At 53.0% G+C, this 26572-nt stretch overlaps 1 protein-coding gene across 1 annotated transcript; it reads right to left on the bottom strand.

The window, feature by feature from the left end:
* LOC120943092 lies at nucleotides 1-25129 on the bottom strand. Its single transcript, XM_040356200.1, has 12 exons — nucleotides 24819-25129; nucleotides 17606-17717; nucleotides 16682-16775; nucleotides 11647-11701; nucleotides 11371-11511; nucleotides 10529-10689; nucleotides 8110-8208; nucleotides 7002-7147; nucleotides 5853-6024; nucleotides 4116-4228; nucleotides 2225-2309; nucleotides 1-499 (listed from the first exon to the last, which is right to left on the bottom strand). Exons 1-12 carry the CDS (start codon nucleotides 24934-24936, stop codon nucleotides 443-445), a joined length of 1353 nt encoding a protein of 450 aa, XP_040212134.1. The 5' UTR covers nucleotides 24937-25129; the 3' UTR covers nucleotides 1-442.
* Nucleotides 25130-26572: the final 1443 nt, after the last annotated feature.

Genomic DNA, 26572 nt, shown 5'->3' with positions numbered 1-26572 from the left:
GTAGAAAGCCTTGTTCTCACCAGATGCCTTTGTGCCTTTTAACGGAGCTGAAAAATGCTGAAAGAGACCAGAAAGTCTTGTTTTCCCATAGAGCCTGTGCCCACCATTGTGTGTGGGGGGGTCCGACGTAAATACAAATCCCACAGGCTGCAATTTTAGGTACGCTGACCTTTCCCATTCACATCAACTGAACGGGGTCCAGATTTAATACTATAAAAACACAACCACTAAAACGCATGCATCTGGTGAGAACTGGCCTGATCTAGTGTTGGGGTGTATGGAAAGTGGGGACAAGAACATCGGAGGGGGGAAGAGAAGGAGCGGCCGTAGTGTTGACGGGTGTAACAAATCTCAGATGGCCCCTGTGATAGGGAAGAGGTTAGTGGTGGCTGATGAATGATCGGGTTGCGGGTTTATCTCGGTCCTCGGGCTTCTCCGGAAATCAGCTCATGTCATGCTCACCCACACTTTGCTTCAGATACTCTTCATACAGGTGTTTCTGAAAAGGTGAAAGAATATAAAGGACGTGAGAGGAAGTCTGGACATCGCATAACGTGGCTGCAGAGCATTGCTGCAAATGGAACAACAATTTTGCAATTCAAACATTTTTATATTATTTACATTAAAAGTATACAGTAAGTAAAGCATTTCGAGTTGCTGATAGAATAGGGAAGGATTAAAAAGATTATTTTTTTTTTGTTTTTTTGGTTGTGTCCCATTAGGGCAGTGTTTCTCAATTCCAGTCCTCAGGCCCCCCCAACAGGTCAGGTTTTCAGGATTTCCCTCAGATGAAAAGGCTGTGGCGATTACTAAGGCAGTGAAACTGATCAAATCACCTGTGAAAAATAATGGAAATCCTGAAAACCTGACCTGTTGAGGGGGCCTGAGGACTGGAATTGATAAACACTGCATTAGGGAGACTTTCCTTTACTTCCTGTCTTAACCTCCCGCGGACCAGCGGCGGCTGCAGTTATACTGCGGCAGGTTGGCTCCGCTGCGCGAACCGTCGTAGCTGTACGCAGGGTCGGCCTTTGGGGTGTGCGAGCTGTGCGGCCGCACAGGGCGCCATGCAGCCATCCAGAGGCTTACTAAGGGGGGGGGGGGGGCAAACCTACTGCGCATGCACGAGTCTCGCTGCCTTCTGGGAAAGATGTCTCCCCCCCAGAAGACAGCGGGAGGGCAGAAGAGGGTCCGGACGTGGCGCGGAAGCAAATACCTGGATTACACGGGGTCCCAAAAAGCGGAGGTTCCATTTTTGGGTGGAACTCCACTTTAAGAATACATTTGGTGGGTGTTGCAATTTTTTATGTCAAAAGGTATTTGTGGAGTTTTTTTTTTAACAAACGCAACTTTTAGAGCCGGTTCACACAGGGGCGACTCGGCCTCCTGACAAGTCGCGCTCCGCTCTGTTCAATGGAACAGTTCTAATAGGATGTGACTCAAGTCGCTCCGACTTAGAAAAAGGTTCTTGTACGACTTTTGGGGGCGACTCGCATTGACTTCAATACAGAAGTCATTTTGCAAGTCGCCTCTGAAGTCGTCTTGAGATCACCTTGCCGAGTCGCCCCCAAAGTCGTGCCGCCCCTGTGTGAACCGGGTCTTATCGGCGAAAAAATACACTTTGATTTTTCATGCAAAAAAATCTAAAATAAATACATAACACATTTTTTTGGTAAAACATAAATAATGAAGTTACACCGAGTAAATAGATACCAAACATGTCACATAGTAAAATTTGCGTCCTTTGACAACGCAATTTTACAATCAATAGGCACCGCTTAAAAAAGTCTTTACAGGTCACCACTTTAGATTTACAAAGGTCTGGTGCTAGAATTACTGCCCGTGATCTGACGTTCGCAGTGATACTTCACATGTGTGGGAGGACCGCCGTTTGCGTTCACATGGGACCAAAAGCGCACGTTCGCCTTTGCGAGCAAGCGCGGGAGGGCGGGGGCACTTGAAAAATATGTCTGTCTACACAATCCTTCCAACAAGAGCTTTGTATTATGAATAGCCCCATAACCATCATTTATGGTTTTCTGTGCAGGAACACCATGAGAAGAACCCGGGGGTGGTAAGGGGCGGGATCCACCGCTAACATTTCAGAGAAGTGACAAATCACGTTCTACGCGGGCCGGAGTGTTATTTTCCTGCTCTATGACAGGCACACCGAGACAAAAGCTGCGAAATCATCTTGGGCATTAGAAAGGTAAAAATACGTCACCTTTTTCTCAGTGACCACTTCTCCGACATACGTATGGCGGTCTTGTAGGACTCGCCGCTGTTTCTTGCTTAGCGTTGGACGTGTCCTATAAAAAGGTTCATAAAGAAAAAAAAGATTATTATTATGCAAATGATTCTGTGGAGGGAACATCCGAGTGCAAGTCTCTCCAGGTCTGGCCCTGATCTAAATAATAAAATGAGTGTAAGCTCCTTTGGTGCAGAGACCGATTTACTTGGCTCAGTGTTCTCTGTACAGCACTGCAGTATATGTCAGAGCTATATATATTACCAAAAGTATTGGGACGCCTTCTTTTACACATACATGAACTTTATTGACATCCCAGTCTTAGTCCGTAGGGTTCAATAATGAGTTGGCCCCGCCCTTTGCGGCTATAACAGCTTCAACTCTTCTGGGAAGGCCGTCCACAAGGTTTAGGAGTGTCTATGGGAATGTTTGACCATTCTTCCAGAAGGGCATTTGTGAGGTCAGGGCACTGATGTTGGACAAGAAGGCCAGTGGAAAAAAAAAAAAAAGACTCGATTTACGTTTCAAATCAAGTTTTTTTTTTTTTATGGACACTGCGCCGGTCCTGAGGAGCTGCGGGCAGGAGTTTTTAGACGAGGCCGCAGCTTTGGCCTAGTCCGCGAGGCCGTACGCCGCGGACTAGGCCGAAGCCACGACTTCGCCTATAAACTCCTGCCCACAGCTCCTCAGGACCGGCGCAGTGTCCATCAAAAAAAAGAAAAAACTCAAATTCGAATTGTGAATTGAGTCCTTTTTTTTTATTATTAAGAAAAAAAACTCGATTTACGATTCAACGTTTTTTTTTTTAAATTACCGTATTTTCCGGCGTATAAGACGACTTTTTAACCCCTGAAATTCTTCTTAAAAGTCGGGGGTCGTCTTATACGCCGGTAACCTAACATGCAGACCGCGGCCGTCCATTTTTCAAAAGCCGCGCCTCCTCCTTCTGCTGTTTTGTGATAGGCGGAACACTCAGCTTCCCAGGAGACACTGTGTTCCGCCTATCACGGAGGCCCTCTCGTCCGAGACCGAGGATGAGAGGGCCTCCGTGATAGGCGAACACTGAACACAGTGTCTCCTGGGAAGCCGAGTGTTCCCCCTATCACGGAACGGCAGAAGGAGGAGGCGCGGCTTTTGAAAAAATGGACGGCCGCGGTCTGACAGATACTGCATGTCTTAGGATAAGGTAAGGGATCGTCAAGACATGCAGGGGCCCAGTGAGTCTGGCATGCAATGGGGGGCCCAGTGAGTCTGGCATGCAATGGGGGGCCCAGTGAGTCTGGCATGCAATGGGGGGCCCAGTGAGTCTGGCATGCAATGGGGGGCCCAGTCTGGCATGCAATGGGGGGCCCAGTCTGGCATGCAATGGGGGGCCCAGTCTGGCATGCAATGGGGGGCCCAGTCTGGCATGCAATGGGGGGCCCAGTCTGGCATGCAATGGGGGGCCCAGTCTGGCATGCAATGGGGGGCCCAGTCTGGCATGCAATGGGGGGCCCAGTCTGGCATGTAAGGGGGGCCCAGTCTGGCATGTAAGGGGGGCCCAGTCTGGCATGTAAGGGGGGCCCAGTCTGGCGAGGCATGACTAGTAGGAAGGGGGTCATTTTATACGGCGAGTATATCCCAAATCCAACATTTTAGCTGGAAAATTAGGGGGTCGTCTTATACGCCGGCAAATACGGTAAGAAAAAAATAAATAAATCGCCCAGCTTTAATCGTTGGATCAAATTCTCATGAATGGGAACGGCCATAGAGTGATCAAAAAATTTGCCTGTCCCTGCTGAACACATTTTGATGCGTTTATGGCCGGCTTAGGAGCCTGCAGAGCAGACGACTTTGAAAACAAGAGTGACGGATAAGATCAGCTTACCTGAAGCATCTCTGGGCCAACAGCAGGAACAGAAAGGCCAGCAGTGTCAGAGCCAGGAAAGTATAAAGAACGTAGTCTTCCGGCACCAGGGACCACAGGGTTTCAATGGGAGACTGCAAATAGAAAGAGGAGAGACCAATAAAATATACAATGTGCACATTAGATCAGCAGCAATCAAGAGCCGGTTCACACAGTGGCGACTCGTCAGGCAACTCAGCCGCCTGACAAGTCGCGCTCCGCTCTCTTCAATGGAAACATTCTAATAGGAGCGTCGCAAGTCGCTCCGACTTAGAAAAAAGGTTCTTGTACTTTAGGAGCGGATTGCATTGACTTCAATACAGAAGTCATTTTGCAAGTCGCCTCTAAAGTCGTCTTGAGATTGCCTTGCCGAGTCGCCCCCAAAAGTCGCGCCGTCATTGTGACGAAACGCGTAGGGTGAGGCCAATGCACAAATGACATGAACATGCAAGGAAGAGGTTATGTGCTCTTTTAATGCTCTCAAACCAAGGTTTTACTGTATGTCTTCAATAAATACATTGGGCCAGATTCTCAGAGGAGATACGCCGTCGTATCTCTGAGTCTGGGCGGTCGTATCTATGCGCCTGATTCTTAGAATCAGTTACGCATAGATTTCTATTAGATCCGACAGGCGTAAGTCTCTTACGCCGTCGGATCGTAACTGCATATTTACACTGGCCGCTAACGCTGATTTACGCGTCGAAATATGTAAATCAGCTAGATACGCGAATTCACGAACGTACGCCCGGCCGATGCATTACAGCTACGCCGTTTACGTTAGGCTTTTCCCGGCGTAAAGTTGCCCCTGCTTTATGGTGGCGTAAGTGCGGCGTACCAATGTTAAGTATGGCCGTCGTTCCCGCGTCGAAATTTGAAAAAAGTTACGTCGTTTGCGTAAGTCGTCCGTGAATGGGGCTGGACGTCATTTACGTTCACGTCGAAACCAATGACGTCCTTGCGGCGTACTTTGGAGCAATGCACACTGGGAAATTCCACGGACGGCGCATGCGCCGTTCGGGAAAAACGTCAATCACGTGGGGTCACAGTACATTTACATAACACACGCCCACCTCTTCACAATTTGAATTAGGCGGGCTTACGCCGGCCTATTTACGCTACGCCACCGCAACTTTTTTTTTTGAGAATACGGCACTTGCCTGTAAAAGCTGCGGAGGCGTAACATAAATAGGATACGTTACGCCCGCACAAAGTTACGCCGTTCTACGTGAATCTAGCCCCGTGTTTCCCCGAAAATAAGCCCGGGTCTTATATTAATTTTGGCAACAAAAGACACAGTAGGGCTTATTTTCTGGGTAGGTCTTACCACCATGTAATGTGCCGTCTTCTCTCCCCCTCTCCCTCCCTGCCTGTAAAATGCTTGTAAAATCCTATAATCCCCTCTATTACAGTATTATATAATGTACAATGTGTGTTTCTGGAATATAAATTGTGCCAAATACCTTTGTTATAGCGCCGCTCTACGCTTCTGTGACCTGCCGGAGCTCTCTTCCCCGCAATCATATTACAGAAACACACACATTGTACATTATATAATACTGTAATAGAGTGGATTATAGGATTTTACAAGCTTTTTAAACCTAGGGCTTATTTTTGGGGTAGGGCTTATATATCAGTCCTCCTGGAAAATAACGCTAGGTCTTATTTTCTGGGGAAACGCGGTAACTCCCCCAAAGACCCCGCCCACATTTCCCTGCTTACCAGGTATAGTTCCAGGGTCTCCACTCCCGAGGTGCCCAACAGACCGGCCCAGACAGACTGTGGGATGGATCCAAAGAGGGCAGAAGCAAAGAGGAAAAGCGGAAGAAGAAAACCGGAGAGGCCAAAGAGACATCCTCGAACCCGAGCGCGCCGGTTCCTCCAGGCCGTTTCGCTGTAAATGAGAAGCATGATCGTAACCATCAACAAGAAACTCGTATCAGACAAACTTTGAGTGACAATGGCTCATCACCGTACACACTCAGCAAAGGATTATGGGACATGGCTCTCCGATCCAATAAATCGGGGGGTCTCCAAACTTTCTAGACAAAAGGGCCAATTTACTGTCCTTCAGGCTTTAGGAGGGCCAAACGTTGGTGTCAGTGTAAGAAATGGTGCCCCATCACTGGTGTCAGTGGGAGGAATAGTACCCCATCACTGGTGTCAGTGGGAGGAATAGTACCCCATCACTGGTGTCAGTGGGAGGAATAGTACCCCATCACTGGTGTCAGTGGGAGGAATAGTACCCCATCACTGGTGTCAGTGGGAGGAACAGTACCCCATCACTGGTGTCAGTGGGAGGAATAGTACCCCATCACTGGTGTCAGTGGGAGGAACAGTACCCCATCATTGGTGTCAGTGGGAGGAACAGTACCCCATCATTGGTGTCAGTGGGAGGAACAGTACCCCATCATTGGTGTCAGTGGGAGGAACAGTACCCCATCATTGGTGTCAGTGGGAGGAACAGTACCCCATCATTGGTGTCAGTGGGAGGAACAGTACCCCATCATTGGTGTCAGTGGGAGGAACAGTACCCCATCATTGGTGTCAGTGGGAGGAATAGTACCCCATCATTGGTGTCAGTGGGAGGAATAGTACCCCATCATTGGTGTCAGTGGGAGGAATAGTACCCCATCATTGGTATCAGTGGGAGGAATAGTACCCCATCATTGGTGTCAGTGGGCGGAATAGTACCCCATCATTGGTGTCGGTGGTAGGAATAGTGCCCCGTCCTTGGTGTCGGTGGTAGGAATAGTGCCCCAAGGGCCGCATTAAAGCAAGCAAAGGGCCACATCTGGCCCCTGGGCCACAGTTTGGAGACCGCTGCAATAGATACACATTATAAAAGGTCACCCATAGCCATATACTCACTCATCTTCCTGCAGGGCGTTCTCAATGCTCTCCGTCAGCTTCTGGCAGTCCCTCCCGAGCGTGTTTAGTGTTGTCTGGACTGTCTGAGTGATGGTCTTCTCTATGGTTTTACACACATCTTCAACCTGATTAATACAGCGGCTTGGCTGGAGAGACAGAAATGTCTTATTAACATGGGAGTGCCAGCAGGGGACCACAGAAGAGGAGGTTTCGGGCCACACTGTGCAGTTCTATTCTATTTTTACCCAGCTATAGTCCTATGACGGCTGCAGGAACCCTCTGTCCCTCCGGGCCGTCGTCATATGACGTCTTTGGCTTCCTGGGCCTCTAGGGGGGCGCACGGACGCTGCGTCACTCGGGAGCCGATGCGCGTGCTCGGTGCCCACCAGGCACCAGCAATTGCCTGTCACACAGGAGGGACGTGGATCTGTGTGTGTAAAGACTAGGATTAAGGAGCTAATCAGCTGTTCTGCCAATCTGATGTGCCAAGAAGCATGCGGGTAGGAGGAGAGGGTGGCAGAGAGATGAGCTTCTACTTCGGTCATTGCCCAGATACTGGACGAGGAAGGCACAAGACCTTTTAGGGACCTAGTCATTATTAAAGCATTCTGTGGCAATAAAATTAGGATAGCCAATTTGTTATGAATGCGCTGCCATCGCACCACAATGGATGAAAAGACGCACATAACCCTGGTTTAGCAACGCAGCGTGCCACAAGACCAACTGTAGAGTGCAATGGGGTGCCATTCATAATAAATGGCACCATGCACAGCTCAGGGGCACAATCAGTGGCACAACTCGAGCGTGAACGGGCTCTTTGCGTTACTTAATTGCATAAGAGAAAAAAAAGTCAGGTTTCCCGCTGTGCCAGACAATCCTCCAGACTGGCAATACCCCATGTGTGTGCCACTGGTGAGATGTTCTCCCGACACTGAAAACCAATCTACTGCCACCTGCAGGGCAAATACATTTCCAGAATCCTTTAACTGGTTTGCTTGCAGGGAAAAGTAAAGTAATGGTTTAAGTACAAATAACAGCAGAATTAAGATCAGTGCCAATGAAGCCGGGTGGCACTCGAGTGGCACATCGTCACGCAGCAGCTCCTCACCTTGTTGGGGTTGGGGATGTAAATCGTTGGCATGTCGAAGCCGCATTTGTTCAGCCCGGGTCTCTTGCACAACTCCTGTACAATCTGCATCAGCACCCTCTGGAAGACAAAGCAACAAAAAAAGTGTATCAGTGAGCTAGAGGAGGGGTCTCCAAATCAAGGGGCTAGAGGAGGGGTCTCCAAATCAAGGGGCTAGAGGAGGGGTCTCCAAATCAGGGGGCTAGAGGAGGGGGGTCTCCAAATCAGGGGGCTAGAGGAGGGGGGGTCTCCAAATCAGGGGGCTAGAGGAGGGGGGGTCTCCAAATCAGGGGGCTAGAGGAGGGGGGTCTCCAAATCAGGGGGCTAGAGGAGGGGGGTCTCCAAATCAGGGGGCTAGAGGAGGGGGGTCTCCAAATCAGGGGGCTAGAGGAGGGGGGTCTCCAAATCAGGGGGCTAGAGGAGGGGGGTCTCCAAATCAGGGGGCTAGAGGAGGGGTCTCCAAATCAGGGGGCTAGAGGAGGGGTCTCCAAATCAGGGGGCTAGAGGAGGGGGTCTCCAAATCAGGGGGCTAGAGGAGGGGGTCTCCAAATCAGGGGGCTAGAGGAGGGGGTCTCCAAATCAGGGGGCTAGAGGAGGGGGTCTCCAAATCAGGGGGCTAGAGGAGGGGGTCTCCAAATCAGGGGGCTAGAGGAGGGGTCTCCAAATCAGGGGGCTAGAGGAGGGGTCTCCAAATCAGGGGGCTAGAGGAGGGGGTCTCCAAATCAGGGGGCTAGAGGAGGGGGTCTCCAAATCAGGGGGCTAGAGGAGGGGTCTCCAAATCAGGGGGCTAGAGGAGGGGTCTCCAAATCAGGGGGCTAGAGGAGGGGGTCTCCAAATCAGGGGGCTAGAGGAGGGGTCTCCAAATCAGGGGGCTAGAGGAGGGGTCTCCAAATCAGGGGGCTAGAGGAGGGGTCTCCAAATCAGGGGGCTAGAGGAGGGGGTCTCCAAATCAGGGGGCTAGAGGAGGGGGTCTCCAAATCAGGGGGCTAGAGGAGGGGTCTCCAAATCAGGGGGCTAGAGGAGGGGTCTCCAAATCAGGGGGCTAGAGGAGGGGGTCTCCAAATCAGGGGGCTAGAGGAGGGGTCTCCAAACTTTCTAAACAAAGGGGCAGTTTACTGTCCTCCCGACTTTAGGAGGGCCGGATCGTGGCCAGTGGAAGTAGAAAAGGATCCTGACATAATTGGTGTCATTGGGAGGAATCGTGCCCCCCCGGTCACTGGGAGGAATCGTGCCCCCCCCCCGGTCACTGGGAGGAATCGTGCCCCCCCCCCCGGTCACTGGGAGGAATCGTGCCCCCCCCCCCCGGTCACTGGGAGGAATCGTGCCCCCCCGGTCACTGGGAGGAATCGTGCCCCCCCCCCGGTCACTGGGAGGAATCGTGCCCCCCCCCCCCCCCCGGTCACTGGGAGGAATCGTGCCCCCCCCCGGTCACTGGGAGGAATCGTGCCCCCCCCCCCCCGTCACTGGTGCCCCCGCTATTGGGAGGAATCGTGCAACCATCACTGGGAGGAATCGTGCCCCCCCCCCCCCGGTCACTGGGAGGAATCGTGCCCCCCCCGGCATTGGGAGGAATCGTGCCCCCCCCCCCGTCATTGGGAGGAATCGTGCCCCCCCCCCGTCATTGGGAGGAATCGTGCCCCCCCCCCCCCATCACTGGGAGGAATCGTGCCCCCCCTCGTCATTGATAGGAATTGTGCTCCATCATTGCGGTCAGTGTGTGTGTGTGTGGGGGGGGGGGGATTATACCCCATTGTTGCAATCAGTGGATGAAATAGTGCCGTAGGGCCAGATAAAAGCAAGCAAAGGGCCACATGTGGCCCCAAGGCTGCAGTTTGGAGGCCACTGGGCTAGAGGACCAAGCTAAGGGGAAAGGAACCTTAAAGCGGAGTTCCACCCAAAAACTGAACTTCTGCTTTTCAGGTGCCTCACCCCCTCCGCTGTCACATTTGACACCTTTTCGGTTCGGGGGGGGGGGGTTCTTGTAGATACCTGTGTAATCCAGGCATTTTCTCCCACAGTATCCGCAATGATCTACACCATGTCCGTCAACTCTCCCCCCCCCCGCTGTCTTATGGGAGGCACACAGGTCCCAGAAGGCAGCAGGGACCAGTAAGGTCGCGCAGCGCAGTAGGGAACCAAGCTGTGAAGACGCACCCGGGAGTCGAGGGGGCAGATCGGCTTCGGGTGCCGACATCGCGGGCGCCCCGGACAGGTAAGTGTCCTAATATTAAAAGTCAGCAGCTGCAGTATTTTTTTTTTTTTTAAAAGGAGGAGAGGACATCCCCTGAGGGACAGCCAATGAGAAGTGTCCACATCACTGCGGTGGGCACCTAAATGTAGATTCAGTTATTTGGGGGGGCTTTATTATATTTAAAGAGTGCAGCAGAGGTTCCAGGGATACCTGGCGGTCGCTCTCTCCTCCGGCCTCGTCCGCTTTGCTCAGGTAGAAGCGCAGTTTATCGCCGTGTTTTTCGTTCATCTTCTCCACGATGTCCAGGGTGCGTTTACACAGCGCCTGACCCATAGGGTCAAAGAAAACCAGGACCAGGTCACACAGCTCTCCTGAAGGGACAAAATAAAAACACATCAATTATTTTCCCTTTTAGTTTCTATAGATGTATTTTTTCATATAAAATTGTTTTATTGTATTCCCTCATATGTTGTACTTCTGGGCAGTTCTAGTCCAGATACATCTACACACCTTGCTGGACACGTTTGCAGTTTGTAATCTCCAGCAATGTTTCAACTCCAGTCCTCAATTAACCCCCAACAGGTCATGTTTTCAGGATTTCCCTCAAGCTGTGGTAATTACCAAGGAGGTGAAACTGATCAAATCACCTGCGCAAAATAATGGGAAGCCTGAAAACATGACCTGTACTTCATTCTGAGACACGTCATAGGTCCCAAAAGGCTGCAGGATTATTCAACAAAAAGTTGCAGGAGAAGTGGGAAGCCGGCTATGAAGACAATGGGATTTACTAAAGGCAAATCCACTTTTACAAGTGTACCTTTAACCACTTAAGACCCGGACCAAAATGCAGCTAAAGGCCCCAGCCAGGTTTTGCGATTCGGCACTGCGTCTCTTTAACAGACAATTGCGTGGTCGTGCGACGTGGCTCCAAAACAAAACTGGCGTCCTTTTTTCCCATAAATAGAGCTTTCTTTTGGTGGTATTTGATCACCTCTGCGGTTTTTATTTTTTTGCGCTATAAACAAAAAAAGACCCCCGTCGCATTTACTGACCCAACCACAGGAGGGCGTTGTTCACATCAAAGGGGTACTTCATGTCTCCATCTACCAGTCCCGGAGAGTCCACAAAGGTGACGAGACTGAACTTCTTCTGGCGCGACGTGGAGATCTCAGTGCAGAGGTATTCAGAAACGCCTGCAGGGGAGAGGAGCCAGAATATTAAAAAAGGAGGATGGGAAGACAAACCTGCTGAGCAAGTCCCTGTTGGCACAGAGGAAATTCTGGAATGAGATGAAGGTCAGCCGACTGGTATGGAGGAAGGTCACTCACCTTGGAAAGACTGCATGGGCTTGAAGTGAGGATAGAGGTGAAGGGTGGCATCTCCCTGTGCAAACAAACAGAAGACGTAGAACAAGCTGAGCCGAGATAAAAGACACACACCCGGATAAAACACGGCCAACTCAAACATAGCAATGCACTGAATTAGGTGCAATTATTCCTCACAGGGCCACGTTATGTCTTCTGAGGGCCACACCTACCGCACTCCATTCTGGAGAAGATTAAAGAACTCTGCCCATTATTAACCACTTAAGCCCCGGACCTTTAGGCAGCTAAATGCCCAGGCCAGGTTTTGCAATTCGGCACTGCGTCGCTTTAACAGACAATTGCGCGGTCGTGCGACGTGGCTCCCAAACAAAATTGGCGTCCTTTTTTCCCCACAAATAGAGCTTTCTTTTGGTGGTATTTGATCACCTCTGCGGTTTTTATTTTTGGCGCTATAAACAAAAATAGAGCGACAATTTTGAAAAAAATGCAATATTTTTTACTTTTTGTTATAATAAATATCGCCAAAAAACATATCTAAAAAAAATGTTTTCCCTCAGTTTAGGCCGATACGTATTCTCCGACCTATTTTTAGTAAAAAAAAACGCAATAAGCGTTTATCGATTGGTTTGCGCATAATTTATAGCGTTTACAAAATAGGGGATAGTTTTATTGCATTTTTATTAATTTTTTTTTTTTTACTACTAATGGCGGCGATCAGCGATTTTTTTCATGACTGCGACATTATGGCGGACACTTCTGACAATTTTGACACATTTTTGGGACCATTGTCATTTTCACAGCAAAAAATTCATTTAAATTGCATTGTTTATTGTGAAAATGACAGTTGCAGTTTGGGAGTTAACCACAGGGGGCGCTGTAGGAGTTAGGGTTCACCTAGTGTGTGTTTACTAGTGTAGGGGGGTGTGGCTGTAGGTGTGACGTCATCGATCGAGTCTCCCTATAAAAGGGATCACACGATCGATGCGCCGCCACAGTGAAGCACGGGGAAGCCGTGTTTACATACGGCTCTCCCCGTTCTTCAGCTCCGGGGAGCGATCGCGACGGAGCGGCTATAAACAAATAGCCGCGCCGTCGTCCCTGATCGCTCCCCAAGGGAACCCGACCGCCGCATGTACGGGGGGGGGGGGGGTCCCCGATCGGACCCCCGACCCACGGAAAGGCAAGGACGTACCTGTACGCCCATTTGCCTGTATGTGCCATTCTGTGGACGTAAATGTACATGCGGCGGTCGGGAAGTGGTTAAAGAAATTATTGCAAGATTTTTATCCCCCAGGGAAGCGGCCCCTGCAGACATTTACTTTAATAGCGACCTGCACAATTAGGGAAGCGTGGCTCTATAAACCGGAGAACAGCTGGGGCCACATTCAGTTAGAATTCTCACACTACAAAAAAGGGTCCGACAGAGAAGGAAGAAAGCGAGAGAGTTGGCAGAGAAGGGAACAAGTGAGAAGGCCAGCAAGAGAGCGAGCGAATCTGCAGAGGAAGGACCGAGCAACAAAGTGACAGAAGAGGGAGTGAGCAAGCGAGCAACTGAGAGAGCTGGCAGACAGAGGGAGGGAACGAGCGAGCAACTGAGAGCGCTGGCAGACAGAGGGAGGGAACGAGCGAGCAAGCAACTGAGAGCGCTGGCAGACAGAGGGAGGGAACGAGCGAGCAAGCAACTGAGAGCGCTGGCAGACAGAGGGAGGGAACGAGCGAGCAACTGAGAGCGCTGGCAGGCAGAGGGAGGGAACGAGCGAGCGAGCAACTGAGAGAGCTGGCAGACAGAGGGAGGGAACGAGCGAGCAACTGAGAGCGCTGGCAGACAGAGGGAGGGAACGAGCAAGCGAGCAACGGAGAGCGCTGGCAGACAGAGGGAGGGAACGAGCGAGCAACTGAGAGCGCTGGCAGACAGAGGAAGGGAACGAGCGAGCGAGCGAGCAACTGAGAGCGCTGGCAGACAGAGGGAGGGAACGAGCGAGCGAGCAACTGAGAGCGCTGGCAGGCAGAGGGAGGGAACGAGCGAGCAACTGAGAGCGCTGGCAGACAGAGGGAGGGAACGAGCGAGCGAGCAACTGAGAGCGCTGGCAGACAGAGGGAGGGAACGAGCGAGCAACTGAGAGAGCTGGCAGACAGAGGGAGGGAATGAGCGAGCAACTGAGAGAGCTGGCAGACAGAGGGAGGGAACGAGCGAGCAACTGAGAGCGCTGGCAGACAGAGGGAGGGAACGAGCGAGCAACTGAGAGAGCTGGCAGACAGAGGGAGGGAACGAGCGAGCAACTGAGAGCGCTGGCAGACAGAGGGAGGGAACGAGCGAGCAACTGAGAGCGCTGGCAGACAGAGGGAGGGAACGAGCGAGCAACTGAGAGCGCTGGCAGACAGAGGGAGGGAACGAGCGAGCAAGCAACTGAGAGCGCTGGCAGACAGAGGGAGGGAACGAGCGAGCAAGCAACTGAGAGTGCTGGCAGACAGAGGGAGGGAACGAGCGAGCAAGCAACTGAGAGTGCTGGCAGACAGAGGGAGGGAACGAGCGAGCGAGCAACTGAGAGCGCTGGCAGACAGAGGGAGGGAACGAGCGAGCGAGCAACTGAGAGCGCTGGCAGACAGAGGGAGGGAACGAGCAACTGAGAGCGCTGGCAGACAGAGGGAGGGAACGAGCGAGCGAGCAACTGAGAGAGCTGGCAGGCAGAGGGAGGGAACAAGCGAGCGAGCAACTGAGAGAGCTGGCAGACAGAGGGAGGGAACGAGCGAGCGAGCAACTGAGAGCGCTGGCAGACAGAGGGAGGGAACGAGCGAGCAACTGAGAGAGCTGGCAGACAGAGGGAGGGAACGAGCGAGCAACTGAGAGCGCTGGCAGACAGAGGGAGGGAACGAGCGAGCAAGCAACTGAGAGCGCTGGCAGACAGAGGGAGGGAACGAGCGAGCGAGCAACTGAGAGCGCTGGCAGACAGAGGGAGGGAACGAGCGAGCGAGCAACTGAGAGCGCTGGCAGACAGAGGGAGGGAACGAGCGAGCAACTGAGAGAGCTGGCAGACAGAGGGAGGGAACGAGCGAGCAAGCAACTGAGAGCGCTGGCAGACAGAGGGAGGGAACGAGCGAGCAACTGAGAGAGCTGGCAGACAGAGGGAGGGAACGAGCGAGCAACTGAGAGCGCTGGCAGACAGAGGGAGGGAACGAGCGAGCAACTGAGAGCGCTGGCAGACAGAGGGAGGGAACGAGCGAGCAACTGAGAGCGCTGGCAGACAGAGGGAGGGAACGAGCGAGCAAGCAACAGAGCGCTGGCAGACAGAGGGAGGGAACGAGCGAGCGAGCAACTGAGAGCGCTGGCAGGCAGAGGGAGGGAACAAGCGAGCGAGCAACTGAGAGAGCTGGCAGGCAGAGGGAGGGAACAAGCGAGCGAGCAACTGAGAGAGCTGGCAGACAGAGGGAGGGAACGAGCGAGCAACTGAGAGCGCTGGCAGACAGAGGGAGGGAACGAGCGAGCAACTGAGAGCGCTGGCAGACAGAGGGAGGGAACGAGCGAGCAACTGAGAGCGCTGGCAGACAGAGGGAGGGAACGAGCGAGCAAGCAACAGAGCGCTGGCAGACAGAGGGAGGGAACGAGCGAGCGAGCAACTGAGAGCGCTGGCAGGCAGAGGGAGGGAACAAGCGAGCGAGCAACTGAGAGAGCTGGCAGGCAGAGGGAGGGAACGAGCGAGCAACTGAGAGCGCTGGCAGACAGAGGGAGGGAACGAGCGAGCGAGCAACGGAGAGCGCTGGCAGACAGAGGGAGGGAACAAGCGAGCAACAAAGAGAGCTGGCAGACAGGGGGAGAGGGGGAGAGAACGAGCGAGCAAGATAGAGAGCTGGCAGACAGAGGGAGGGAACGAGCGAGCAACTGAGAGCGCTGGCAGACAGAGGGAGGGAACGAGCGAGCAACTGAGAGCGCTGGCAGACAGAGGGAGGGAACGAGCGAGCAACAGAGAGCGCTGGCAGACAGAGGGAGGGAACGAGCGAGCAAGCAACAGAGCGCTGGCAGACAGAGGGAGGGAACGAGCGAGCGAGCAACTGAGAGCGCTGGCAGGCAGAGGGAGGGAACAAGCGAGCGAGCAACTGAGAGAGCTGGCAGGCAGAGGGAGGGAACAAGCGAGCGAGCAACTGAGAGAGCTGGCAGACAGAGGGAGGGAACGAGCGAGCAACTGAGAGCGCTGGCAGACAGAGGGAGGGAACGAGCGAGCAACTGAGAGCGCTGGCAGACAGAGGGAGGGAACGAGCGAGCAACTGAGAGCGCTGGCAGACAGAGGGAGGGAACGAGCGAGCAAGCAACAGAGCGCTGGCAGACAGAGGGAGGGAACGAGCGAGCGAGCAACTGAGAGCGCTGGCAGGCAGAGGGAGGGAACAAGCGAGCGAGCAACTGAGAGAGCTGGCAGGCAGAGGGAGGGAACGAGCGAGCAACTGAGAGCGCTGGCAGACAGAGGGAGGGAACGAGCGAGCGAGCAACGGAGAGCGCTGGCAGACAGAGGGAGGGAACAAGCGAGCAACAAAGAGAGCTGGCAGACAGGGGGAGAGGGGGAGAGAACGAGCGAGCAAGATAGAGAGCTGGCAGACAGAGGGAGGGAACGAGCGAGCAACTGAGAGCGCTGGCAGAGAGCGGGAGGGAACGAGCGAGCAACTGGGAAAGGAAGCATTGTGTGTAATGGGAGGTTTGTATGACGGGGAACCTGTTGGCTTCTTCTACCCGGACAAAGCAAAGATCTCCTTTAAATAGCCGACATTGATCTGCATACTAAGCAGCCGCAAGCTGAAACAAGGCTTGCAATGGGCGTCCCCCGTACTGTAAACCAATGACAGGGAGAGGGAGGGGCTTAGGTATAGGAAGGGGCGGGGCGTGGTCAGACTGGACAGGAGGCGGAGCTACAAACCATCCCCCCCGTGTTATACGGTGAAGGTGGCGGAGATGACAGCACTGGATGTATTCTCTACAGACGTCTCCTCCATTCATCCAATCATTGTCCTGCAATGAGACGCCGCCCCCCCCCCCATCCCTCCAATCACTTACAGTCAGCGTCTCCCTCTTGCGGCCGCTGGTGATGAAGGTGAACCCCTGCGTTTCGATGGCGACTCCCGTCCTCTGGATGTGCTCCTCGATGTACCTGAAGAAAAGATCGACACGGATCAGCAATTCCAAATGTGTCCACCAAGAAACAGACCTTTCCTGGGGCGGGCGGGCGGCGCCCCCACCCCCGTGTGGCGGGCAATGGCCCCCCACCCCCGTGTGGCGGGCAATGGCCCCCGTGTGGCGGGCAATGGCCCCCCCCCCCCCGTGTGGCGGGCAATGGCCCCCCCCCCCCCGTGTGGCGGGCAATGGCCCCCCCCCCCGTGTGGCGGGCAATGGCCCCCCCCCCCGTGTGGCGGGCAATGGCCCCCCCTCCCCGTGGCGGGCAATGGCCCCCCCCCCCCCGTGGCGGGCAATGGCCCCCCCCCCCCCGTGGCGGGCAATGGCCCCCCCCCCCGTGTGGCGGGCAATGGCCCCCCCCCCCCCCCCCGTGGCGGGCAATGGCCCCCCCCCCCCCGTGGCGGGCAATGGCCCCCCCCCCCGTGGCGGGCAATGGCCCCCCCCCCCCGTGGCGGGCAATGGCCCCCCCCCCCGTGTGGCGGGCAATGGCCCCCCCCCCCCGTGGCGGGCGATGGCGCCCCCCCCCCCTGTGGCGGGCGATGGCGCCCCCCCCTGTGGCGGGCGATGGCGCCCCCCCCCTGTGGCGTGTGATCACAGCACACAAGCTGAATCCATCCATCAGACATGAAATGTGATTGGACGACACGGAGTGCGATAAAGCTCTGTGTATCCAACGATTGTCATGTCCCCTCCCCCTACTCTTCTCTGATGGAGACGAATAATCCAACCACTAGAGGACGTCACTGTGCCTCACCCCCCCCCAGTGACTGGTGGACTACAAATCCCAGAAACCCCCCCGGATCTCACCAATTGATGAAGCTGCTCTTCCCGGCAGAGTGATTTCCCATCAACATCACTGTGATCTTCTTACGGGGAGGGAGGAAGGTGACACCCAGGTGGGCGGCCAGAGAGATGAGACCTGCAGAGAAAGATGGAGAGGGGGGGTCACCAGTGTATATAGATGGAGGGGTCACCAGTGTATATAGATGGGAGGAGGGGGGGGGGTCACCAGTGTATATAGATGGGAGGAGGGGGGGGGGGGTCACCAGTGTATATAGATGGGAGGAGGGGGGGGGGGGTCACCAGTGTATATAGATGGGAGGAGGGGGGGGGGGGTCACCAGTGTATATAGATGGGAGGAGGGGGGGGGGGGTCACCAGTGTATATAGATGGGAGGAGGGGAGGGGTCACCAGTGTATATAGATGGGAGGAGGGGGGGGGTCACCAGTGTATATAGATGGGAGGAGGGGGGGGGTCACCAGTGTATATAGATGGGAGGAGGGGGGGTCACCAGTGTATATAGATGGGAGGAGGGGGTCACCAGTGTATATAGATGGGAGGAGGGGGGGTCACCAGTGTATATAGATGGGAGGAGGGGGGGGTCACCAGTGTATATAGATGGGAGGAGGGGGGGGTCACCAGTGTATATAGATGGAGGGGTCACCAGTGTATATAGATGGGAGGAGGGGGGGGGTCACCAGTGTATATAGATGGGAGGAGGGGGGGGGCTCACCAGTGTATATAGATGGGAGGAGGGGGGGGGGTCACCAGTGTATATAGATGGGAGTCACCAGTGTATATAGATGGGAGTCACCAGTGTATATAGATGGGAGTCACCAGTGTATATAGATGGGGGGGGGGGGGTCACCAGTGTATATAGATGGGAGGAGGGGGGGGGGTCACCAGTGTATATAGATGGGAGGAGGGGGGGGGTCACCAGTGTATATAGATGGGAGGAGGGGAGGGGTCACCAGTGTATATAGGATGGGAGGAGGGGAGGGGTCACCAGTGTATATAGGATGGGAGGAGGAGGGGGGGGTCACCAGTGTATATAGATGGGAGGAGGGGGGAGGGTCACCAGTGTATATAGATGGGAGGAGGGGGGGTCACCAGTGTATATAGATGGGGGGAGGGGGGGCTCACCAGTGTATATAGATGGGGGGAGGGGGGGTCACCAGTGTATATAGATGGGAGGAGGGGGGGGTCACCAGTGTATATAGATGGGAGGAGGGGGGGGGGGGGTCACCAGTGTATATAGATGGGAGGAGGGGAGGTCACCAGTGTATATAGATGGGAGGAGGGGGGGGGGGTCACCAGTGTATATAGATGGGAGGAGGGGGGGGTCACCAGTGTATATAGATGGGAGGAGGGGGGGGGTCACCAGTGTATATAGATGGGAGGAGGGGGGGGGGTCACCAGTGTATATAGGATGGGAGGAGGAGGGGGGGGGTCACCAGTGTATATAGGATGGGAGGAGGGGGGGGGGGTCACCAGTGTATATAGATGGGGGGAGGGGGGGTCACCAGTGTATATAGAGGGGGGGGGGGGGGGGTCACCAGTGTATATAGATGGAAGGGGGGGGGGGGTCACCAGTGTATATAGATGGGGAGGAGGGGGGGGTCACCAGTGTATATAGATGGGAGGAGGGGGTCACCAGTGTATATAGATGGGAGGAGGGGGTCACCAGTGTATATAGATGGGAGGAGGGGGGGGGGGTCACCAGTGTATATAGATGGAGAGGGGGGGGTCACCAGTGTATATAGATGGAGAGGGGGGGTCACCAGTGTATATAGATGGGAGGAGGGGGGGTCACCAGTGTATATAGATGGGAGGAGGGGGTCACCAGTGTATATAGATGGGAGGAGGAGGAGGGGTCCCCAGTGTATATAGATGGGGGAGGGGGGGGGGTCACCAGTGTATATAGATGGGAGGAGGGGGGTCACCAGTGTATATAGATGGAGAGGGGGGGGTCACCAGTGTATATAGATGGGAGGAGGGGGGGTCACCAGTGTATATAGATGGGAGGAGGGGGTCACCAGTGTATATAGATGGGAGGAGGGGGGAGGGTCACCAGTGTATATAGATGGGAGGAGGGGGGGGTCACCAGTGTATATAGATGGGGGGAGGGGGGGGTCACCAGTGTATATAGATGGGAGGAGGGGGGGGGGGTCACCAGTGTATATAGATGGGAGGAGGGGAGGGGTCACCAGTGTATATAGGATGGGAGGAGGAGGGGGGGGTCACCAGTGTATATAGATGGGAGGAGGGGGGGGGGGGTCACCAGTGTATATAGATGGGGGGAGGGGGGGTCACCAGTGTATATAGATGGGAGGGGGGGGTCACCAGTGTATATAGATGGGAGGGGGGGGGTCACCAGTGTATATAGATGGGGAGGAGGGGGGGTCACCAGTGTATATAGATGGGGAGGAGGGGGGGTCACCAGTGTATATAGATGGGGGGAGGGGGGGTCACCAGTGTATATAGATGGGGGGAGGGGGGGTCACCAGTGTATATAGATGGGAGGGGGGGGGGGTCACCAGTGTATATAGATGGGAGGGGGGGGGGGGTCACCAGTGTATATAGATGGGAGGAGGGGGGGTCACCAGTGTATATAGATGGGAGGAGGGGGGGGGGGTCACCAGTGTATATAGATGGGAGGAGGGGGGGTCACCAGTGTATATAGATGGGAGGGGGGGGGGTCACCAGTGTATATAGATGGGAGGAGGGGGGTCACCAGTGTATATAGATGGAGAGGGGGGGTCACCAGTGTATATAGATGGGAGGAGGGGGGGTCACCAGTGTATATAGATGGGAGGAGGGGGGGTCACCAGTGTATATAGATGGGAGGAGGGGGGGTCACCAGTGTATATAGATGGGAGGAGGGGGGGTCACCAGTGTATATAGATGGGAGGAGGGGGGGTCACCAGTGTATATAGATGGGAGGAGGGGGGGTCACCAGTGTATATAGATGGGAGGAGGGGGGGTCACCAGTGTATATAGATGGGGGGAGGGGGTCACCAGTGTATATAGATGGGAGGAGGGGGGGGGGGTCACCAGTGTATATAGATGGGAGGAGGGGGGGGGGGTCACCAGTGTATATAGATGGGAGGAGGGGGGGTCACCAGTGTATATAGATGGGAGGAGGGGGGGTCACCAGTGTATATAGATGGGAGGAAGGGGGTCACCAGTGTATATAGATGGGAGGAGGGAGGGGGGTCACCAGTGTATATAGATGGGAGGAGGGGGGGGGTCACCAGTGTATATAGATGGGAGGAGGGGGGGGGGTCACCAGTGTATATAGATGGGAGGAGGGGGGGGTCACCAGTGTATATAGATGGGAGGAGGGGGGGTCACCAGTGTATATAGATGGGAGGAGGGGGGGTCACCAGTGTATATAGATGGGAGGAAGGGGGGTCACCAGTGTATATAGATGGGAGGAGGGGGGGTCACCAGTGTATATAGATGGGAGGAGGGGGGGTCACCAGTGTATATAGATGGGAGGAGGGGGGGTCACCAGTGTATATAGATGGGAGGAAGGGGGTCACCAGTGTATATAGATGGGAGGAGGGAGGGGGGTCACCAGTGTATATAGATGGGAGGAGGGGGGGGGGTCACCAGTGTATATAGATGGGAGGAGGGGTCACCAGTGTATATAGATGGGAGGGGGGGGGTCACCAGTGTATATAGATGGGAGGAGGGGGGGGGTCACCAGTGTATATAGATGGGAGGAGGGGGGGGTCACCAGTGTATATAGATGGGAGGAGGAGGGGGGTCACCAGTGTATATAGATGGGGGGGGGGGTCACCAGTGTATATAGATGGGAGGAGGGGGGTCACCAGTGTATATAGATGGGAGGAGGGGGGTCACCAGTGTATATAGATGGGAGGAGGGGGGTCACCAGTGTATATAGATGGGAGGAGGGGGTCACCAGTGTATATAGATGGGGGAGGGGTCACCAGTGTATATAGATGGGGGAGGGGGGGGGTCACCAGTGTATATAGATGGGAGGAGAGGGGGGAGGAGAGGGGTCACCAGTGTATATAGATGGGAGGAGGGGGGGTCACCAGTGTATATAGATGGGAGGAATGGGGGGGGGGGGGTCACCAGTGTATATAGATGGGAGGAATGGGGGGGGGGGGGGTCACCAGTGTATATAGATGGGAGGGGGGGGGGGTCACCAGTGTATATAGATGGGAGGAATGGGGGGGGGGGGGTCACCAGTGTATATAGATAGGAGGAGGGGGGGGTCACCAGTGTATATAGATGGGAGGAATGGGGGGGGGGGGTCACCAGTGTATATAGATAGGAGGAGGGGGGGGTCACCAGTGTATATAGATGGGAGGAGGGGGTCACCAGTGTATATAGATGGGAGGGGGGTCACCAGTGTATATAGATGGGAGGAGGAGGGGGGGTCCCCAGTGTATATAGATGGGGGAGGGGGTTACCAGTGTATATAGATGGGAGGGGGGGGTCACCAGTGTATATAGATGGGAGGGGGGGGTCACCAGTGTATATAGATGGGAGGAGGGGGGGGAGGGGGGTCACCAGTGTATATAGATGGGAGGAGGGGGGGGGGTCACCAGTGTATATAGATGGGAGGAGGGGGGGGGGGTCACCAGTGTATATAGATGGGAGGAATGGGGGGGGGGGGTCACCAGTGTATATAGATAGGAGGAGGGGGGGTCACCAGTGTATATAGATGGGGGAGGGGGGGGGGGGGGGTTACCAGTGTATATAGATGGGAGGGGGGGGGTCACCAGTGTATATAGATAGGAGGAGGGGGGGGGGTCACCAGTGTATATAGATGGGGGAGGGGGGGGGTTACCAGTGTATATAGATGGGAGGGGGGGGGTCACCAGTGTATATAGATGGGAGGGGGGGGGTCACCAGTGTATATAGATGGGAGGAGGGAGGGGTCACCAGTGTATATAGATGGGAGGAGGGGGGGGGTCACCCGTGTATATAGATGGGAGGAGGGGGGGGTCACCAGTGTATATAGATGGGAGGGGGGGGGGGTCACCAGTGTATATAGATGGGAGGAGGGGGGGGTCACCCGTGTATATAGATGGGAGGAGGGGGGGGTCACCAGTGTATATAGATGGGAGGGGGGGGTCACCAGTGTATATAGATGGGAGGAGGGGGTCACCAGTGTATATAGATGGGAGGAGGGGGGGGGGTCACCAGTGTATATAGATGGGAGGAGGGGGTCACCAGTGTATATAGATGGGAGGGGGGGGGTCACCAGTGTATATAGATGGGAGGAGGGGGGGGTCACCAGTGTATATAGATGGGAGGAGGGGGGGGGTCACCAGTGTATATAGATGGGAGGAGGGGGTCACCAGTGTATATAGATGGGAGGAGGGGGGTCACCAGTGTATATAGATGGGAGGAGGGGGTCACCAGTGTATATAGATGGGAGGAGGGGGTCACCAGTGTATATAGATGGGAGGGGGGGTCACCAGTGTATATAGATGGGAGGGGGGGGTCACCAGTGTATATAGATGGGAGGGGGGGGTCACCAGTGTATATAGATGGGGGGAGGGGGGGTCACCATTGTATATAGATGGGAGGGGGGGGGTCACCAGTGTATATAGATGGGAGGAGGGGGGGGGTCACCAGTGTATATAGATGGGAGGAGGGGTCACCAGTGTATATAGATGGGAGGGGGGGTCACCAGTGTATATAGATGGGAGGGGGGGTCACCAGTGTATATAGATAGGAGGGGGGGTCACCAGTGTATATAGATGGGAGGAGGGGGGGGTCACCAGTGTATATAGATGGGAGGAGGGGGGGGGTCACCAGTGTATATAGATGGGAGGAGGGGGGGGGGGTCACCAGTGTATATAGATGGGAGGAGGGGGGTCACCAGTGTATATAGATGGGAGGAGGGGGTCACCAGTGTATATAGATGGGAGGGGGGGGGGGTCACCAGTGTATATAGATGGGAGGGGGGGGGGGGTCACCAGTGTATATAGATGGGAGGAGGGGGGGGGTCACCAGTGTATATAGATGGGAGGAGGGGGGGGGGGTCACCAGTGTATATAGATGGGAGGAGGGGGGGTCACCAGTGTATATAGATGGGAGGAGGGGGTCACCAGTGTATATAGATGGGAGGAGGGGGGGGGTCACCAGTGTATATAGATGGGAGGAGGGGGGGGGGGTCACCAGTGTATATAGATGGGGGAGGGGAGGGGTCACCAGTGTATATAGATGGGGGAGGGGTCACCAGTGTATATAGATGGGAGGAGGGGGGTCACCAGTGTATATAGATGGGAGGAGGGGGGGGGGGTCACCAGTGTATATAGATGGGAGGAGGGGGGGGGTCACCAGTGTATATAGATGGGAGGAGGGGGGGGGTCACCAGTGTATATAGATGGGAGGAGGGGGGGGGGTCACCAGTGTATATAGATGGGAGGAGGGGGGGGGGTCACCAGTGTATATAGATGGGAGGGGGGGGGTCACCAGTGTATATAGATGGGAGGGGGGGTCACCAGTGTATATAGATGGGAGGAGGGGGGGGGTCACCAGTGTATATAGATGGGGGAGGGGAGGGGTCACCAGTGTATATAGATGGGGGAGGGGTCACCAGTGTATATAGATGGGGGAGGGGTCACCAGTGTATATAGATGGGAGGAGGGGGGTCACCAGTGTATATAGATGGGGGAGGGGTCACCAGTGTATATAGATGGGAGGAGGGGGGGGGTCACCAGTGTATATAGATGGGAGGAGGGGGGTCACCAGTGTATATAGATGGGAGGAGGGGGGGGGTCACCAGTGTATATAGATGGGAGGAGGGGGGGTCACCAGTGTATATAGATGGGAGGGGGGGGGGGTCACCAGTGTATATAGATGGGAGGAGGGGGTCACCAGTGTATATAGATGGGAGGAGGGGGGGGGTCACCAGTGTATATAGATGGGAGGAGGGGGGGGGTCACCAGTGTATATAGATGGGGGAGGGGTCACCAGTGTATATAGATGGGAGGAGGGGGGTCACCAGTGTATATAGATGGGAGGAGGGGGGTCACCAGTGTATATAGATGGGGGAGGGGTCACCAGTGTATATAGATGGGGGGGGTATACATTGTATATAGATGGGGGGGGGTCACCAGTGTATATAGATGGGGGGGGGTCACCAGTGTATATAGATGGGGGGTGTACATTGTATATAGATAGGGGGATGGGGTCTCACCAGTGTATATAGATGGGGGGGGTGTATATAGATAGGGGGATGGGGTCTCACCATTGTCAGGCTCGGTGTACAGGTTGTGACAGTCTCTCAGGATTCTCTCATTCACGGACACGGCTCCTGCCATAGACTCGGCATTAGCAGCCGCTCGAACCTTCACTTTCCCCGACATCTTCCCCGGTAATGTTGGAGAGGCCCCGTTGCCCGCTGGGAATTGTAGTTCTCCTCGCTCCACTAAACCCGCAGATCACAGACACTCAGCGCTCGGAAGGACTACACTTCCCGGCATGCCACGTGTCCTAACCTGAAACGTGTCAGGGTCACAGAGGGTTGGTGTACGCGGATAGCACTTCCGTAAAACCTGGAAGTAGCGGATTCGCCATATTGGTTATGGGCAAAGTTGATATTGTTCGTCTAAATAGGAGAAGGGGGCCGAATGGACGCTAATTGGGGCGTTTTGTACTCAGAAATAACGCTAACTGGTGCAGAACTGGAGCTCTGTCGGGAAGCACAGGGGGCTTTCTGAGGCAATAGTAGGAAGAATGGAGGCCCTGAGTTGGGCGGGATCTCTCCTAATTAGGACGCTATAGGTTCCGCCCTTAGGGTGATGTGATTTGCTGATAAGCTTGTGACTTATAAGACGCCAACCAATCACCGCTCTCCATAAGCCCAGAGCGGTCACTTTGAAGGTTTATCCTTTATAATCACCAACCAACCACACCTCTACCAGGGAAACGTAGACGTGTTCCTATTTTTTCAGGACACCATTTATTTATTTTTGATCTTTTGTATTTTTTGAAGACTGTATTTATTTATTTATTTATTTATTTATTTATTTTTTAATTGTTTTTAGTATTTGCATTTTTTTAGTCAATCTTTTTTTTTTTTCGCACAGTGTTTTTACTTTTTAGCACTTGTTTTTATACATACATTTTTTTTAACACTTTTTTTTTTTTTTTTTAATTATCATTTATATTTATTTCATTCCATTTTAATTTTTAGAACACTATATTTTTTTTTTATCATTTGTTTTTATATTTTAATCTTTGAAACACAACTTTTATTTATTTTCTTTTTCTTTATAATTTTGTTTATCATTTGTATTTACTTCAATTTACATTTTTGAACACTATTTTTATTTGATTTTTTTTTTTTTTTTTTATCATTTGTATTAATTTGATTAGATTTAAGTTTTTGAATACCATTTTATTTTTATTCTTTTTATATCTTTTGCATTTATATTTAGATTTTTTTTTCATTTGTTTTTATCATATCTTAACTTTTTTTTAAAAAAACACTATTTGAATTTTTTTTTCTTTGAACTTTCTTTATAATTTGTATTCATTTAATTGGATTTTAGTTTTTGAATACTATTTGAATTTATTTTTTATCTTTTGTATTTATATAAAACAAATAACACTTTTTTTTGTATTTTTAATAGTTTTTATCATTTGTATTTATGTTATTAAATCTTAATTTTTTTTTTAAAAAACACTATTTTTATTATTATTTTTTTATAATTTGTATTTATTTTATCATTTAAAAAAACAACACTATTTTTATTTATTATTATTTTTTTTTATCATTTGTATTTATTGTATAATTAAAAAAAAACACTATTTTTGTTTATTATTATTATTTTTTATCATTTGTATTTATTTTATCATTTAAAAAAAACACTATTTTTGTTTATTATTATTATTATTATTTTTTTATCATTTGTATTTATTTTATAGTGTAAAAAAAAAACACTATTTTTATTTATTATTATTTTATCATTTGTATTTATTGTATAATTTAAAAAAAAC

This window comes from Rana temporaria, chromosome 6, assembly GCF_905171775.1.
Source record: "Rana temporaria chromosome 6, aRanTem1.1, whole genome shotgun sequence".
Taxonomy (NCBI): Eukaryota; Metazoa; Chordata; class Amphibia; order Anura; family Ranidae; genus Rana; species Rana temporaria.
This window is presented reverse-complemented; position numbering and strand designations above follow the sequence as displayed.